Here is a 16,495-nt window from a genome sequence, read left to right as displayed (position 1 = left end):
TTGTGGCGGATACCTCATTGAAACCCTTTGATGGTTTGAAGGAGGAATTCCACTTACCAAATCCATGTTTTTTCGCTACCTACAGCTCCGTCATGCCTTTCAAGTACCGTTCCCATCCATTGACCTTCCCCTTGAATCTCTTGACGTGCTGGCCATGGTTCGAGGGGGGGAACCCAGAGGGTTAACTTCCACATTTTACAAAGAGTTGACAGTACGAACTGCGACAACACTAGCTTATGCCCTTAAGTCCCGCTGGGACCAGGATGTAGACGGTATGGACGACGAGGATTGGGAGGAGGCATTCGATTCCTGTCGCTTGGTGTCCCCAAAACTTTCGGATCCCCTTACACAGCTATGTATCCTACACTGGTCTTACTTGACCCCCATTTGGTTGGCACGCTACAAACCTGATCAGTCCTCCTAGTGCCCCATGTGTGCTGAGTGTACAGGTACCTTCTATCACTTGATTTGGAAATGTGTTAAAATTCAGGGATATTGGCAACAGATTATCAAATTCCTTCATGATCATATGGGGTCCCCCCTGACCCTGCTCCCTAAGTCTTGCTTGTTGGGTATCCTTTCGGAGCTGGAAGTAGATAAGCCACTACAGACTCTCTTGCATGAAACCCTGTTTACAGCCCGACTACTCATAGCTAGGAAGTGGATGCGTTCGCAACCACCCTCATTGATCGATTGGATTTCTGAAATAAATCTCACCCTTCCTTATAAAAAAAATGATGTATACCCGAAGGGCTGCCCTCAAAAATTCTACAAAATCTGGGACAAATGGTTGCATGCTGTAGAAACTTGTGCACCTCAGGTTGACTAGCTTATGAGGGACCTCTCATCTTCAGTTACTGTATGCTGTGATGCTGGGGATTCTCCTGTAGTAGGTCTTTATATGCTCCTGTGCTTCTTCACATATTTTATTTTATTATATTTTATTTTACCTCTCCCGTGTCTTGCACTGCTTCTCCCCCCCTCTCTCTATTGTCTACAGTTCACCCCTTTATTGTGTAGTTTACTTCTATGGGTAATGCCGGATCCACACTGGTTGGTGCCTTCTTTTTGGGCTTTATTTTTTTCTTTCCCCCGACCATGTCAGGGTATTATTTTTCTATTTTTAAATGGTCCATCTGATATCTCACCATGTGCCCTCCACATTGCTGTTGGACTGCTTTACTATAATTTCTGCTGCTAATATTACTTGAGAGACTTTGTTTTTTATTGCATAGCAATTGTTGAATGGAGAGCTGAATCTGTGTTTCCTGTTCTATGCACCTTTTATTTGGATGCTTGATGCCCTATTGTCGTAATTTTTACAAAGTTTCGACGTGCTGTTGTGTTTTTTGTCATGCATTAACATGCAATGTGCTCAGGAAGCCCATTCATTTAAATGGTCTGTTTGAAGCACCACAACAGACCAATAATTGTGCATGCCGCATTTTCTATAGCACATACACCAAAACACATGCCTGTGCACTCCGGTGAATGTGACTGCATTGCACCAACACACTTAAGCATTAATACAATGGGATGGTGTGAATTAACTCTTAGTAAAGGAAAATGCAAGGGGAACATTTGTAAAAGGAGCACCAGTACAGTGACAACTATCTAAAAAGTCAATTCCTCTAAGTTCTTGTTGTGTCTCCTTCAGAGTTCCCCATTGCATGATCAGGGTCCCCATCAGGGTCCCTTCCCTAAATCTCGGGGTCTCCTTCAGAGTCCCCCATTACATCAGAGCCCCCATAAGCATCCCCCTTACATTAGAGTCCCCTATAATGGGGAGGGTGAGATTGAAGTGGAGACCATAGGCAGCTTCTGCTGGCCTTAATTCTCAATCTTTGCACATGAAGGACTCGCTAATCACTCTAGCTGCTAGTCAGATAAAATCTTGTAGTGTTGGATGTGGCCCACAAGCCATAGTTTGGAGATGCCTGCTCTAAAACGACTTTTTTTAATGGTTTATTCCAAGATGTTAAAATACATTTTCTAGCATGCCCTGTCAGAAAATCCTGTATTTAAGGCCAAGAATGGCACAGCATGCTGGAACCTAAAGTTCCACAACAAGAAATCTGTTCTAGAGATGCTGCAGAACTTCCTTTATTAAACTAACTTTCCTTAAAGCAAACAATTAGAAACTCATGTCTGTCCAAAGGTTGAACCATAGTTTCACTTTAGTTACACTGCATACACCTTAGAGCTCTTGCCTTCACCTTAGGAGCACAGTGACTGACGTCTGTGCAATGTCAACATGAACATAATCAAAGGTAAATGATGTAATGCTTCACAAACACTACACTAAAATAATACGTCATCATTCTAGAGCTAGAGATATCATCCTGGAAATGTAAAGCTAAACTCCAACTTTCATTTCACTAGAACTGAATGGAATGTGTTGTCTGTTGTCTGCAGATCCCCTGATATTCTGGGTTTAGTTGTGGCTTCGTACCATGTGATATCCTGTATAGCCTGCTATAGACTGTGTCTCTTCCACAGCCACTTCCTGCTGCATCTCTAGCCTAAAACACATGCCTCTGTAGTCTCTGAGACTGTGCAAATGATGTAACTTCCTTCACAGCTTTAATGGTAGGTGGGATTGAATACATCCTAATTAGCATTCAATCCCATCCACTCACACCTACAAGAAGAGTCCAAACCTCCTAAGTCCTGCCTTACAGAGCACAGCATTATTCAAGAAGGAAACCCCTTCATACACACATACACAGTCTGTTCTGCTGCTGGGCAGGATGGAATGGATCACAATTAGAATTCAATCTTGTCCAGTTAAATATGTCAACCAGTACTAATAGGGAGAGTCCCACCCCTCAGATCCCACCCTCCCAGGGCCCTGCTCTCTGAAGTGATTCATTTACATATCAAGAAAACATCTTCATAAAAACCTCCCATAGCCTCCTCTGTAGTCTTGCAGTAAGCCATTATTCTTTGGAATGCTGGAAGACAGGAATGACACAGGAGGGGGTATGCCACATTTAAACCTGCTTTGCAGTTTGAAGAGTGATCTGCATTCAGATCACTCTTCAGAGAGCATTTTACAAGCAATTAGAAGGAGTTATATCACCTCATTACCTATTTTAACTCCCTAAATGTGGCAGTACTGCACGGCAAATATGCACATTGTGCGCAATTGCAATGTGGCTCCATTCACTAGAATTGTGTGTGTGTGGCAGGCAGTAGTGCCCACCAAGCACAACAGGAGGTAGAGTTCCCACCACAGCCATAAATACACTTGCGGCAAGGATAATAACCAATTAAATTATGAAAAAATGTGGTTCTCGCAGGAGGGTCTATAATGTTAGGGGCAATCTTAACCTGCAATGAAAGGGCTACCCTATAGATCACTCTAGCTTTCTCAGGAAGAATGGGGCAGTGTGCGATAATTTTTAAGGACATTTCAATGTTTATTTAGGATGCCCTTAATCTGTTTATGTTGGATGGAAAATTATGTAAAGAAAGATTATTCGTTCAATAGCTGCAAAAATCATTAAAAAATGACATAAAATACTCCAAGATTATTTCCTACCTTAGGAAGGTCATCTCCGGCATAGCCGGCACGAATTGAAAACGAGCCAATATCAAAGACCAAGCATTCAATTACATCTACATTAAAATAAGAATCATCAAAAAGACAATATTAAAATTTATATAAGATTTGGAGTTTTCACTCAACTGGGTTACCTTATGTAGATGAAGCAGTAAAACAATATCAAATTTGTTTACACAATTATAATTGTTGAAAATCCTGCAACAAGCAGTACACATTAGTAAGATAACACAATATCAATGCAAAGCAGTAAATCCAGAGGCATAGTGGTTAAGTGGTTAGCACTTCTGCCATGCAGGGTCCTTTCGTTTGTTTACAGTATTAGGTTTTTTACAATTTTAAAAAAGGATTAAAAATGTTTGAATGACATTGGGAGTACCCAGCAACAAAGCAAGAATCATTAGTAGACATCAAAAAGAAAACAGCACACAAAAAGAAAGATGAGAGAGGGGTTAATTCCATATATTAATTGCTGTTTCGCCACATCAATGTAGGTAGCAAATTTAAAGGACAAATAATTGCTCTGTTTGGCAATAGAAGGATATTGAGCATTGGAAATTACAGTGGAAATGATATGGATAGCAATAGAATTTGTATTGTGGAGCTGCATAACAGTTAGCTAAGGTGGGGGGAACAAGTGTGGGCCAGGCAGTTCTAGTCACAAAAAGATAGAGAGGAGAAGGGATATTTAAAGGGAATGGTGGAGAATAATAGAAAGAAAGTTAGGGTGAAAAGGAGACGTGGCTATAATCTAGCCATGGTGACCATATTTTGAGAAATAGTAGGCAACTTACATGTGTAAAATAAACAGCAGGCCTTTCAAAATCATTGCCGCCGGTTAGTAAACCAACAAGATGGCCACTGATGACGAAACGCGCAGGGAGGAGCCAACGACGCGTGACGTGTACACCAGCGGAGGACGCAGCGGCAATCTTGTTGGTTATCTAACGGGTGGCAATGATTTTGAAATGCCTGCTGTTTATTTTACACATGTAAGTTGCCTACTATTTTTTTAATAAATATTTGCTGAACATACTGCACTATGAGGAGTGTCTCTCTATGCATGGCCTGAGGACATAATCATCTGGCACCTAGAGAGTGACCGCAGGGCGACTGTGGATAATTTTCACGTCCATACCATTTGCCTATGGGATTTCCTGCCCTATATTGATCCTTGTGATGAGGGTCAATTTGGTCTGGAAAGAGGCTTCACTATTTGGTGCTGGTGGTGGTCCCTATATCGTTTAAAGGAGATATGAATGCCTGGACACTCTCTCTTTGAATTTATCTTTCCCTGTGGATATGGACATTGGTCGTTTTTTACGTATCTAGCGCTACACCTATTTTCCATTGTTCTACTGATCTATTATTCAAGAACTTGTGTTGGCTGCTTGTTTGCGTATCTGTATGATTTTATTGAGGTTGGCAACGTATATTACCACATCTATGTTTCTTCCTACTGCTTATGTCCCCCTGTGTGCCCCCCTACCCCCCACAGCGCTGCTGGCTTCCCTCTTCTTCTTCCCGCTGGCAGCTGCAAGCACACAATAGGATCCTTTAAGATTGAGTGTGGGGGAAGGGTTTGGTAAATATGTCATATTTACCAGCCCCTTCCTTTCTTGAATGAACACAATGAGTGACCAATACCGACCACCCCCTATGTTCATAACTGAATCATTGGGTCTGTGGGGCTCCGTGTCAGGTTGTCTGTATAGGGCTCCGTGGTTTCTAGCAGAAGCCCTTATTACATTGGTCCAAGCTGGACCAATATAAATTTGCAATAAAGATCCTACCTTTAGTTGAGCTTTAAGGAGGTACATATCATGGAGCCCCTATTGGCTAGAGTACATGATACTCTCTCTCAAAAAAAAACAAAACAACATTATAGGAACCCTAGAACCCCATCCCCATCCTTCCCCTTTACCCTCAGCCTCTTTGGCTCGTTTCTCTGCAACAGCAGAAACTTTTGCAGTGCTTTAACAATCTAACTGAGATTCAATGCACTGGCTTACTTTCCTTTCACCTTGGAACATAATTGAGCATGTGAGGGACATATGTACATAATTGTATAATTCTTGAATGAACTCCCTGAAGCTGCAATCTATGTTCAACCACCAACCAAAAATAACCACCATGCATCCTGCTATAACAGCTTCAACTCTTCTGGGAAGGCTGTCCCCAAGGTTTAGGAGTGTGTCTATGGGTATGTTTGACCATTCTTCCAGAAGCGCATTAGTGAGGTCAGGCACTGATGTTGGACAAGAAGGCCTGGCTCGCAGTCTGCGCTCTAATGCCTCGTACACATGATCAGATAATCGGACGACTTATCGTTCGCATTTTGTTGCATGATACTAGTATCGAATTCAACAATGCGTACTAAACGTATGATTTTTTTCGTACTATTCTGGAAAAGCTTCCTGGTTGCGTAGCTACGTATCGGATAGTGCAAAACAAAAACAATGGCAGCCAGGCTTTTTCCAGGTTATTTTTGTGTTTCTGATTATGCGTGGTATTTGTCTATTGATTTATAGCAAATGCATACTGTACTGATTAAACTATTGTCGTTCCCTAGGCTATCGTACGACAAACGTTTTCATGTTTCTCATTTCAGATTTTGTCATGACCGGCTGTCAAAAGCTGTGTACTACCCCTCAGATTATCATGCAATCAATTCGAAAGCTATTTTTTTTGTAGGATTATCTGATCGTGTGTACGAGGCATAAGACCATATGTACACTGCTGCTGATAAACGAATGTTTAGGGGCAGTTGGACGTTTTTTTTAGCAGCCCTTGAACTCTCCTCCATGTTCTCTTATCTGTCCATGTACACTGAGACGTTTATAGTCCTTTAGAGGCAGTTGAGTTTAGTGGCATTGTTTTAAAGCAAAAAAAATGCATTCAGGAGGGAAGTTTGTTGGTATTTGTAATGCCAAAATGCTTGTAACAGCGTGCAAACGCGTCTAAATGCTGTCACGAGCATTACAAGCATGTTACAAGTCTAAACCAAGGTCCATAAAGACATAAATGAGCAAGTTTGGGGTGGAGGAACTTGACTGGCCTGCACAGAGACCTGACCAGGGGTGGACTGACAACTCATGGGGCCCCTGGGCAAGAGGAGATCATGGGGCCCACTGTGTCCCTGCCTCTCTTTGTCCACGGCTAACTTAGCCGGGAAGTTTTGCAATGCGATCTGAAATGCAAAACATTCAGTGGAGCCCAAAAGAGACACGCAGGCATATCTCAATAAAAAGAACCGGTCACCTAAAATTCATCATAAAGTGGACTTTTTCAAAAAATTTTGAGGCCTCCCACCCCCCACACATACGAACGCACGAACAAACAAACTTAAACATATGCGTCGGGTGGAGGGGCTACGCGTGAAAACGCTGATAGACGTAACATGTTACATATCACAGCGCACAGCGGAGAGAGAGCAATAATTCTAACACCAGACCAATGGCTGGCCCAGACTCTAAGTGGTTCGCTTTCCCCAGCCTGGACCAGTTCTGTGATGTCAGCCGACAGCGGGCCATAACCTGCTGTTGGCTGAAAACGGGTCACAGGAGTGCAGAACGAACTGCACTCCTCTGATCCACAGGAGACCTACAGTCAAAGAAGCTTTAGCTGTACTTCTCCTTTAAGGTCCTATGTACTAGGTTCATGCTCATGCTATTGCAGACATTGCATGGGATTTGCACCGCATTCCTGTGCACATCACATGCAATGTCTGTGCGGTGCGACGTCAGCCATACAATTTGTATGACTGAAATTACATTGCATTTGCACCAAAATGGCGCAGAACCCTTTTTTTCTTGCACCCGATTGCATTGCATGAGTGTTCACAGCCCATGCAATGCGATTCTAGCAATTGCACTGTGTTTTGCAATCTGTTTTGGGGTGTTGTTGAGTTAACATTGACATTGCCGCAAATCGCATGTGCACTGTGCAATTGCAATGTGATGCAGGAAACACAGGATTCGCTGCATTTCCCGCATTGTGCAAGGGTGAACCTACCCTAAGAAGAGTTATGGAAATAAGGTGGAGTTCAAAGTTAATCATGTTAATTACCTGCAGGGATTTGCATTTAGGTTTAGGCTCCGTTCACACTGGTGCAATGCAGGGACCAAAGCAGGGCCTGTGCGGGTTCCCACATCGCATATGAATTGCAGGCAGTTCACACTGCTCTCTGCGAGCCACTGTGGGTGTCAATATAAAGTTAATGACACCCCCAAATCGCTTTGCAGAAAGCAATGCGAACTGTGGAATTTGGTCACATGGGTCTGAACACCCATGTGATCCGATTCAGGTGCAGACAAAAATAGGGTCCTGCACCATTTTGGCATGAATGTGATGCGATGTCAGCCATACAAACATTATGGCTGAATTCACATCGCACAGACATCGCATGTAATGTGCACAGGAATGCTGCGCAAATTACATGTGATGTCTGCAATCACATTAGTGAAAACCCAGCCTAAAACAGGCAATGAGGATACACAATCACCGCCTTACTGCCTGTCAAATACCGCTGAAAAGAGACCTGAGCATAGATCACTTTTCAGTGGAGTGGAACTGCCTGCTGCAAGTGTGAAAATGCCTTCGGGTTCACACTGGTGTGCTGGAGTTTGTCGCAGTGCTGACGTATACACAGTTTTCCTACATTTTATCCCCATTTTTAGCTGCAGTACCATAGACTTCTATTAGGCTGCCTAATTTTACTGTGTTTTCTGAAAGCGCTCCAAAGATGCAGCATACTGGACATTTGGTTTGCTTTCAAAAAACACTGTAAAATTACGAAACCTAATAGAAGGATATGGGACTGCCACTAAAATAGGGGTAAATGCAGTAAAACTGTGTATATGCCAGCACTGCCACTGAACCACAGTGCATCAGTGTGAACTCACCTAATGGAACATGATCAGGCAAACTGCTAACATAGGCTGGTTAAAGGGAAACCAGCTAGAGTTATTGAAAGCTTCTGCTAGAGTACAACAGAGGAAGAAGGGGGAGTGAGAGAGATTTGGAAGAGAGAGGGAAGGAAGGTGGAGAGTCCGGTCACAGTGACAGTGATACCTCACGCGGATGGTCCCAAGAAGTTCACTGGCTCTGCCGGTGTTTTGTCGGATAGTGCCTCTCGTCGGATAGTGCATCCGACGGACTGCACATGCGCGGTAAATTACGTCACTCCAGCTGACTGCTGGACGTCATTAGCTGGGGTTGACGAATGCGCAGTCGGTCGGATGCACTCTTCGACGGAAGGCTGCGGGAAGAATCGTTGCGATGTGCGCATGCGCGCCCATAGAGAGCGGAGGAGGGGATTCTGCCTACTACTACTATGCTGTACTGTACATTTGCATTCGGATTATGTACATTCCACTGTAACCCGTACTGTATTTGGATTATGTACTGCACATAATGTACATACTGGCACACTTGTCCGCAAGACCCTCGGCTACCAATGGTCCAAATTTGGGGTCTCTAGCACCGATGGTCGCGGAACCATGCCAGGATGACCATAGGTACCAACCCAATGCAAGTCAATGGGAACTAGGGCCACGGTTCTGGCCAGATTGCTTAGCGCCTAAAAAACACATCTACACCAAACTTTCAGGGCTACTTCAGGGGGCAACAATGTACCCTGTACCAAATTTGGGGTCTCTGGAACTAAATGCTCCAGAATGCGTGCTGTGGGTACCTGCGGAGCTGCTGCTCTGCGCCCATGCGTCCAAAGGCCACCAAACTCACAGGTTCCGTGGCCAACCGATGAGGCTAGCTCCTCACCGAGCCTGGGCTGGATTGGACCTCCGCAAGGTTGCCAAAATCACATAACCACGACTAATTTCAGTATATCTCCGGATCGCTGACCGGTAGACAGCTCAGACAGGGTTTGCTAGGTAGCCCCACCGATTGGCGGAATTCGATTTTTGGGGACACCGCCAGTACTTGCCCCCCAGCGTTCCGCGACTAACGGCTCTAAAAATACACCGACACCGAGAGGTGGTTGGGCATAGTCTCACGATGTCCCGTGCCAAGTTTGGGGTCTCCAGCACCTATGGTCGTCCGGTGACAGTTCCCCAAAGAGACCGGGACCTAACTGCGAGCTCTCCCCGGAAAAATTTGGGTTTAACATTGAAGTCTATGGCGGGGGGAGGCCCAGTTCTCGGGGTCACTGCTCTGCGCCCTTTCATCCCCGAGACTGCAAAGGGTCTCCAAAGCCGTAGGGAAGGGTCTTGACTACCTACGATAATTTTTTGGGGTCTCCAGGACCTTTGGTTCGCCCGTGACAGCTCCACAAAGGGACCGGGAAAAACCCAGAAACTACCCGGAGACACTCGGGATTTAACATTGAAGTCTATAGGGAAACTTGGTCCACTTTGGCACATTGTTGCTCCGAGCCCAAAGGTCCCCGAGACCCCAATTTTTTTCCAGATGTACCTGAGGGTCTTGGCTACCTACCATATTTTTTTTCATAGCAGACATAACCTATGGCTCGCCCGTGACAGCACCCCAAAAGGACCGTACCCTAACCGCGAGCTCACCGCAAGGTGACCGAGTTTAACATTGAAGACTATGGCGGGGGAGGCCCGGTTCTCGGGGTAAATACTCTGAGCCCTTGCATCCCCGAGACCCCAAATTTTTATCAGCCGTAGGGAAGGGTCTTGGCTACCCACGATACAATTCTGGGGTCTCCAGCACCTATGGTTCGCCCGGGACAGCTCCACAAAATGACTGTCAGATAGTGCATCTGACAAACTGCGCATGTCAGTGTCGTCACCGCCAGCACAGTTGATCTGAGCAGTCAGCTGCAGTGACGTCAGTCCGTCGGATGCACTATCCGACGGGAGGCATTATCTGACACGACACCGGCAGCTTCTGTAGCTGTCAGCTACTTGTTTAAACTTCCCACCCCAACATTCCTTCAAATGCAGAACACGGGCTGCATGGAATGTGGACAGACACAGGGGGAGGGAGGAGGCAGACCCGAATCAGACTCTCCCATTTGTGTGGCGGGGGGGGAGCTGTGCTTGCTGGGCTCTGTTATAATGTAACAGAGACACAAAGCAGTATGACAACTACAGGCGACATCCCTATATTTATGGATGGCTGGCAACACAGACGGGGCCCAGGCCCTCGGCAGTGCCCTAAGTGCCCAATGTGTCAACCGCTCCTGGTCCTGACCTCATCCCGATGGAACACCTTTGGGATGAATTACAGCGCAGACTGCGAGCCAGTTCTTCTTGTCCACATCAGTGGCAATTAAGTGTAAATGAACACTAAAGCATGGACTGTCACAGTCACTTATATATGAATTGATTATTTATGTATATATTAATTTTGAATATTGATATTGATTTTGTTAAATTTCACTTATTGGAGAAATGATTTATTTATTTATTTATTTATTTGAGCGTGGTCCCCTATCAAACCAATTCGTCCACATCAGTACCTGACCTCACAAATGCGCGTCTGGAAGAATGGTCAAACATTCTCATAGGCACACTCCTAAACCTTGTGGACAGTCTTCCCAGAAAACTTGAAGCGGTTATAGCTGCAAAGGGTGAGCCAACTCAATATTGAACCCTATGGACTAAGACTGGGTTGCCATTTAAGTTCATGTGTGTGTGTAAAGGCAGGCGTCCCAATACTTTTGACAATAAAGTGTATATTTCTAAATAGGACTAATTTACCCCATTTATTCTGCAAACTTTATCACTAGCAAAGTTGTAGAGTAGAAATAAATCTCAGCAGTAATTTCTGCATGTTGGCAATATTCAGTATATATTCTTATGAACGTGTTGGTTATTACAGTTTTATGTTGAATATTTCCTGTAACTAGATACTAAAATGTCTGATAATGTAAAATGCTTCATATTGTTTTTAAGAGCATTGGACGGCATCTCACTCCCTTTTTGTGACAAATAACACAAAGGTTTCTAAAATAAATTGTTTCTAAAAATATTTTCTAAAATCACATACAAAGAATTGGCCTCTTACCTGCAGTCCCACTCATATCTGCGTTAACTTTAAATTCAATCAGCAAGTCAATGCAGAACAGCAAAGGTTTCTGTTGAGCTCAGTTGCCGGCAGTGACTGTTATATCTCAGGGCACACGGTGACACGCCCCATACAGGCGTTGGCAGGAAGGTATATATGGACTGTGGGACTATGGTAGTAATCCTGTTCTTTACTGCAATAATAAAGCCAAACCACAGATAGGACAGATAGGAACAATTCATGAAAAGAGTTCAGCACAAATAAATATACTTGTGAGGGCGTGGATGTGTGTGTGTGTTTTACTAATGCGATGGCCCTTTGCACAGTCAGATCTCAGCTATAAGTCCTTAAAAGGAAAGGTATAGAGCAATTTCAGTAAGCAGATCTCTCTGTTATTAGTACAGTATTTACTATAAAGTTAATTGGCTGAGATTCACTTTTTTTACATGCTGATCTTTTTATTTATTTTTTATGGTTATTAAAAGTAGAGATCTAAAAATTAGGCAATAGAGGGAACTCTGTATTCCACTATCGTCATTCTTATGCTTAAAGGGTAATTCAACTTTTGTGGCAAAAGAAAACAGCAAATAAAAAAAAAAAAAAAATATATATATATATATATATATATATATAAAAATATATATATTTATATATATATATATCTATATATCTATCTATCTATATATATATATATATATATATATATATATATATATATATATATATATATATATAGATAGATAGATAGATAGATAGATAGATAGATAGATAGATAGATAGATAGATAGATAGATAGCGTATACAATTGTGACTCAAGTCATATTGTTATTAAATGTTATTAAAAATGACCTTTCCTTTTCAATCTGCAGCTACTGTAATTTTCTGTAACATGCAATGCAATATGGCTACCTGGAGGTGTCCTGTACACCTAGTGTCCCCCCAGAAACATCATTTCCTGCTTGTGTGATTGGCTCACTGATTTTACCAGAAATCTACACTAAGATACAAATCACATTTCAGGCATCCCCCTGCAAAAAAAAAAAATGACATTTTTGGTGAGATACTCCCAATAGGAAATCATATCTATAGGGATGCAGACCCTGCCAATTTCCTCATGAGAGCCCTGCAGGTGCACAGCTGGTTGATTCTTAAGAAACCACTCCCATTAGATTCACTTTCCGCATGGACACAGACCAACACACAGGGATTTATTTAGAATAACAAAAGGTAGGAATCTGTAACACAGTTTGTTAAAATCCTTGTAATGCACATAGATCACCCAGAGGGGAATGTTTTTTTTTTCAACTGTATAAAGCAGTAATTAACCGAAAAGCAAATATTTATTAAATTGCAGCTTAGCAATGTTTTAAATGTAGTGGTTGCATTTCTTTTCTTTAGGTTTTCTTTCTCCTATTTTATCTGGTGATCCAGACAGGGAATCTGTTGTTTTTAAAAAGAACAAACTCTTTTTTAAATGTATCAGTTTATACAGGGATGACCATTTGCCACTGTCAGGGATGCTTAAAATCACCAGCTTTTTATCTCAAAAGAAAAAAAAAGCTGTTTGCTGTCACTACTTGGCGTTGCTATTACAGGCTTTTTTATGGGCATTTTTTCAGGCGTTTTTATGGGCGTTTTTTCAGGCGTTATACAGGCGTTTTTACAGGCGTTCTTATGGGCGTTTTTTCAGGCGTTTTTATGGGTGTTTTTTCAGGCGTTTTACAGGCATTTTTACAGGCGTTTTTTGTGCAGGCGTTTTTAGATTGAATAGAGACCAATGGAAAACGCCTGTAATCTGCCCAAAAAGAAGCTCATGTACTTTTTTGAGCGTTGGGCGTTTTGCTCACGGCGTCAAAATGCTCAGATGTGAACAGGGGCCATTGAAATGAATAGGATTTGTCTTGTTAGGCGTTTTGAGAGCTGATCCTAGAGCAGAAAAACTCCCCAAAACGCCCCAAAACACCTACATGTGAACGGAGCCTAATGCCCCATACACACGTGCAGATTATCTGCAGACTTTTGTCTGCAGACTTACCAAAACCATATAATATGAGGTCAAACCTAAACACTTTCAATTTGTATGCAATCCGGCAGGCCCTTGCACTACATAGAAAAGGTAAGTCTGCAGACAAAAGTCTGCAGATAATCTGCACGTGTGTACGGGGCATTAGGCTGCATTCACATGACAGCGTATGGATCGCGGGCAGAATCGCCGCGATTCCGCCCGCGATCCGGAAATCATTGCAAATCGCGGGACGCATGTGCGTTGCCCGTGATTTGCAATAGCACCCCAAACGCTGAGCGATGTTGCCGCGATTTCCGCCTGCCGAATCGCGGTAACATCGCGCAAAAAAAATCACGGGACGCATTGCGCCCAAAAAAGTACAAGAGCTTCTTTGGAGCGTAATTCTTTCTTCTTTCGGGAGGCGGAAATCGCGGCAACATCTCTCAGCGTTTGGGGTGCTATTGCAAATCACGGGCAACGCACAGGCTTCCCGCGATTTGCAATGATTTCCGGATCGCGGGCGGAATCGCGGTGATTCTGCCCGCGATCCATATGCTGACATGTGAATGCAGCCTAAAGTGTGAGCAGAATCTGGTTCAGCTGTGCATGGCAGCCTTGTAGCCTAAAGGCCCGTACACACGTACCGATCGTCGGCATACAAACGTCGGCGGACGAAAGATCTGCCGATTGTACGCGTTAGTATGGTGCCTCCGACAGATGTCTGCGCACAATCCGCGGACAAAAGTCTTTCGTGCAAACATGAAAATTTTTGTCTGCGGACACCAGAACGGACGATTGTTCGCCTGTCAGTACAGAATTCGGCCGACAGACCGCAGATTTGCAAGACTGGGCATGCTCAGAAAATTAAAAACACAGGGAAAGTTAACCATTACATGACATCACTTCTGCAGTCAGCTGAAGTCTGCAGAGAAAATTCTTGTGCTGTCCTTGTGCTGTCTTTGCACTTTTCAACAGACACCGACATCCCGGGGAGAAAAGACGAACATTTGTATGCCGACGATCGGTACGTGTGTACGGGGCTTTAGCTTGTTCAGTAAAGCTTTGACAATAAAACCTGGACTTTGATGGGTTTCTTTGCAGAGCTGCACCAGGTATTTGTGTTACTAAATAACCCCCTAAGGGTTCTATAGAAAGTGCAAATAGTAGCAGGGATAGGAGACAACTCTAATGGGTACCATTTAAAATCATAGAGAGAAGGCAGTGTGAGGAAGTTTCACCATCACTATAGGAATAGCATAGAGTGCTTGTATAGCTTGAAGGAAAGGGCCTCTGATGGTTATATATTGGATTGGTAAAAAGAAATGGCCAACTAAGGCCATCAAAGACCTTCTCCGCATCCAACCTAAGATGCCTCTGAGTGACACCTAATTAAAGAATCAGTAATGTCAATGATCCATCTAGTGCTGTCCCCACTTTCTCCCTATGAACGATGGATGGTAAAAGAGTTTCCAGGCTGTTCGCAAGGAATCTTATAAAGATTATTAAATCTGAATATAATAGTGCTATAGAGCAATAATTAGCCACTTCTTTCAGTTTAGGGAGAGCACTTTGAGTTACGTTCTGTGTTAGAGATGATGAGGTAAGTATCTTAGTGTCAGGATTCTAAACAGATATGCCTGAAGGATCCTAATAATGTGGGCGAGGATTCAGAAGTTTTATCTCGAAGTTGGATCGCTAAAGAAATCTGCTTTATTTCTGCTGTTATAGTAAAAATGCTGGCATAAATACATCAGAGCTTTCTCCACTTTCCCTAGGTCAATATCCCATAGCTGAGCTCGAAGAGAGACTACATCTTATTAAGTCGGTAATGTAAGATGAACTCAAAGTTTACTCTCTAAACATAAAGCAGTTGTAAAAAGAGTGTACATCGTTCTAGATTATTTTTTTACGCATGGATGCTTCTTAACCACTTTACCACCGGAGGATTTTGCTGTCTTCCGTCCAGGCCACTTTTTGCGATTCGGCGCTGTGCGACTTCAACTGACAATTGCGCGGTCGTGCGACGACGTACCAAAACGAAATTTACGTCCCTTTTTTTCCCACAAACAGAGCTTTCTTTTGGAGGTATTTGATCACCTGTGCAATTTTTACTTTTTGCGCTATAAACAAAAAAAGAGCGTTTATTTTGAAAAAATAACAATATTTTTAACATTTTTTATATGAAATTCCCCCCAAAAAAGATGTAAAAACCAATTTTTTTAAAAATTTTTGGCCAATTTGTTTTCTGCTACCTATGTTTGGTAAAAAAAATCGCAATAAGCGTATTTTGATTGGTTTGCGCAAAAGTTATTGCGTTTACTAACAAAGGGAAAGATTTCTGTCATTTTTGGTGTTTTTTTTTTAACGCGTAATGGCGGCGATCTGCGATTTTTTTTGCGGGACTGCGACATTGCGGCGGACAGATCGGACCCTTGACTGACATTTTTGACACTTTTGGGGGTACCAGTGACATTACTGCAATAATCAGTGCTATATATATGCACTGTTACTGTAAAAATGACACTGGCAGGGAAGGGGTTAATTTTATTGGAGAGGGAGGGGTTAATGTATGCCTGGTGCTTACTGACGTGTGGGGGGGAGGTGACTGAGTGAGTCATGGACAGATCGGATGTCCAGCTATGCTGAACAGTCCGATCTGTCACTCCCTGTCACTATGAAGACCTCCACACTAGATCCCCGGCGATCGGAGCAGAGCAGCGGCGATCGCCGCTGCTCCTCCCCTGGCCCGACTCCCGCTGTGAATGAAAACAGCGGGAGTGAGCCTCCGGCGGCGCGCAAGCGCCGCCCAGAAGGGGGAGTGTCTGACGACGTAGTACTACGTCGTCAGACGATAACGAGCCACTCTGCCGCAGTAATATTTCTGTGGGCGGAGGTAAAGTGGTTAAATATAGTTTCCCATAAAAACCCTT

General features: G+C 43.4%; 1 protein-coding gene across 1 annotated transcript in view; it reads right to left on the bottom strand.

Annotated features, from left to right (window-relative positions):
- The window catches only part of LOC309549044 (actin-like protein 6A), a 61,135-nt gene extending 49,476 nt beyond the window's left edge, over nucleotides 1-11,659 (bottom strand). The window contains exons 1-2 of the mRNA XM_082249005.1: nucleotides 11,561-11,659; nucleotides 3,545-3,621 (exon numbers count right to left, since the gene is read on the bottom strand). Of these exons, the coding sequence (XP_082105131.1) occupies nucleotides 3,545-3,621; nucleotides 11,561-11,576 (93 nt within the window). The 5' untranslated portion in view covers nucleotides 11,577-11,659. The remainder of the gene's footprint in view (nucleotides 1-3,544; nucleotides 3,622-11,560) is intronic.
- Between the last annotated feature and the right edge of the window lie 4,836 nt (nucleotides 11,660-16,495).

This window comes from Pelophylax lessonae (genome assembly GCF_965119305.1).
Source record: "Pelophylax lessonae genome assembly, chromosome: 3".
Classification (NCBI taxonomy): domain Eukaryota; kingdom Metazoa; phylum Chordata; class Amphibia; order Anura; family Ranidae; genus Pelophylax; species Pelophylax lessonae.
Note: the sequence above shows the minus strand (reverse complement) of the source record. Positions and strands in the feature narration are given on the sequence as shown.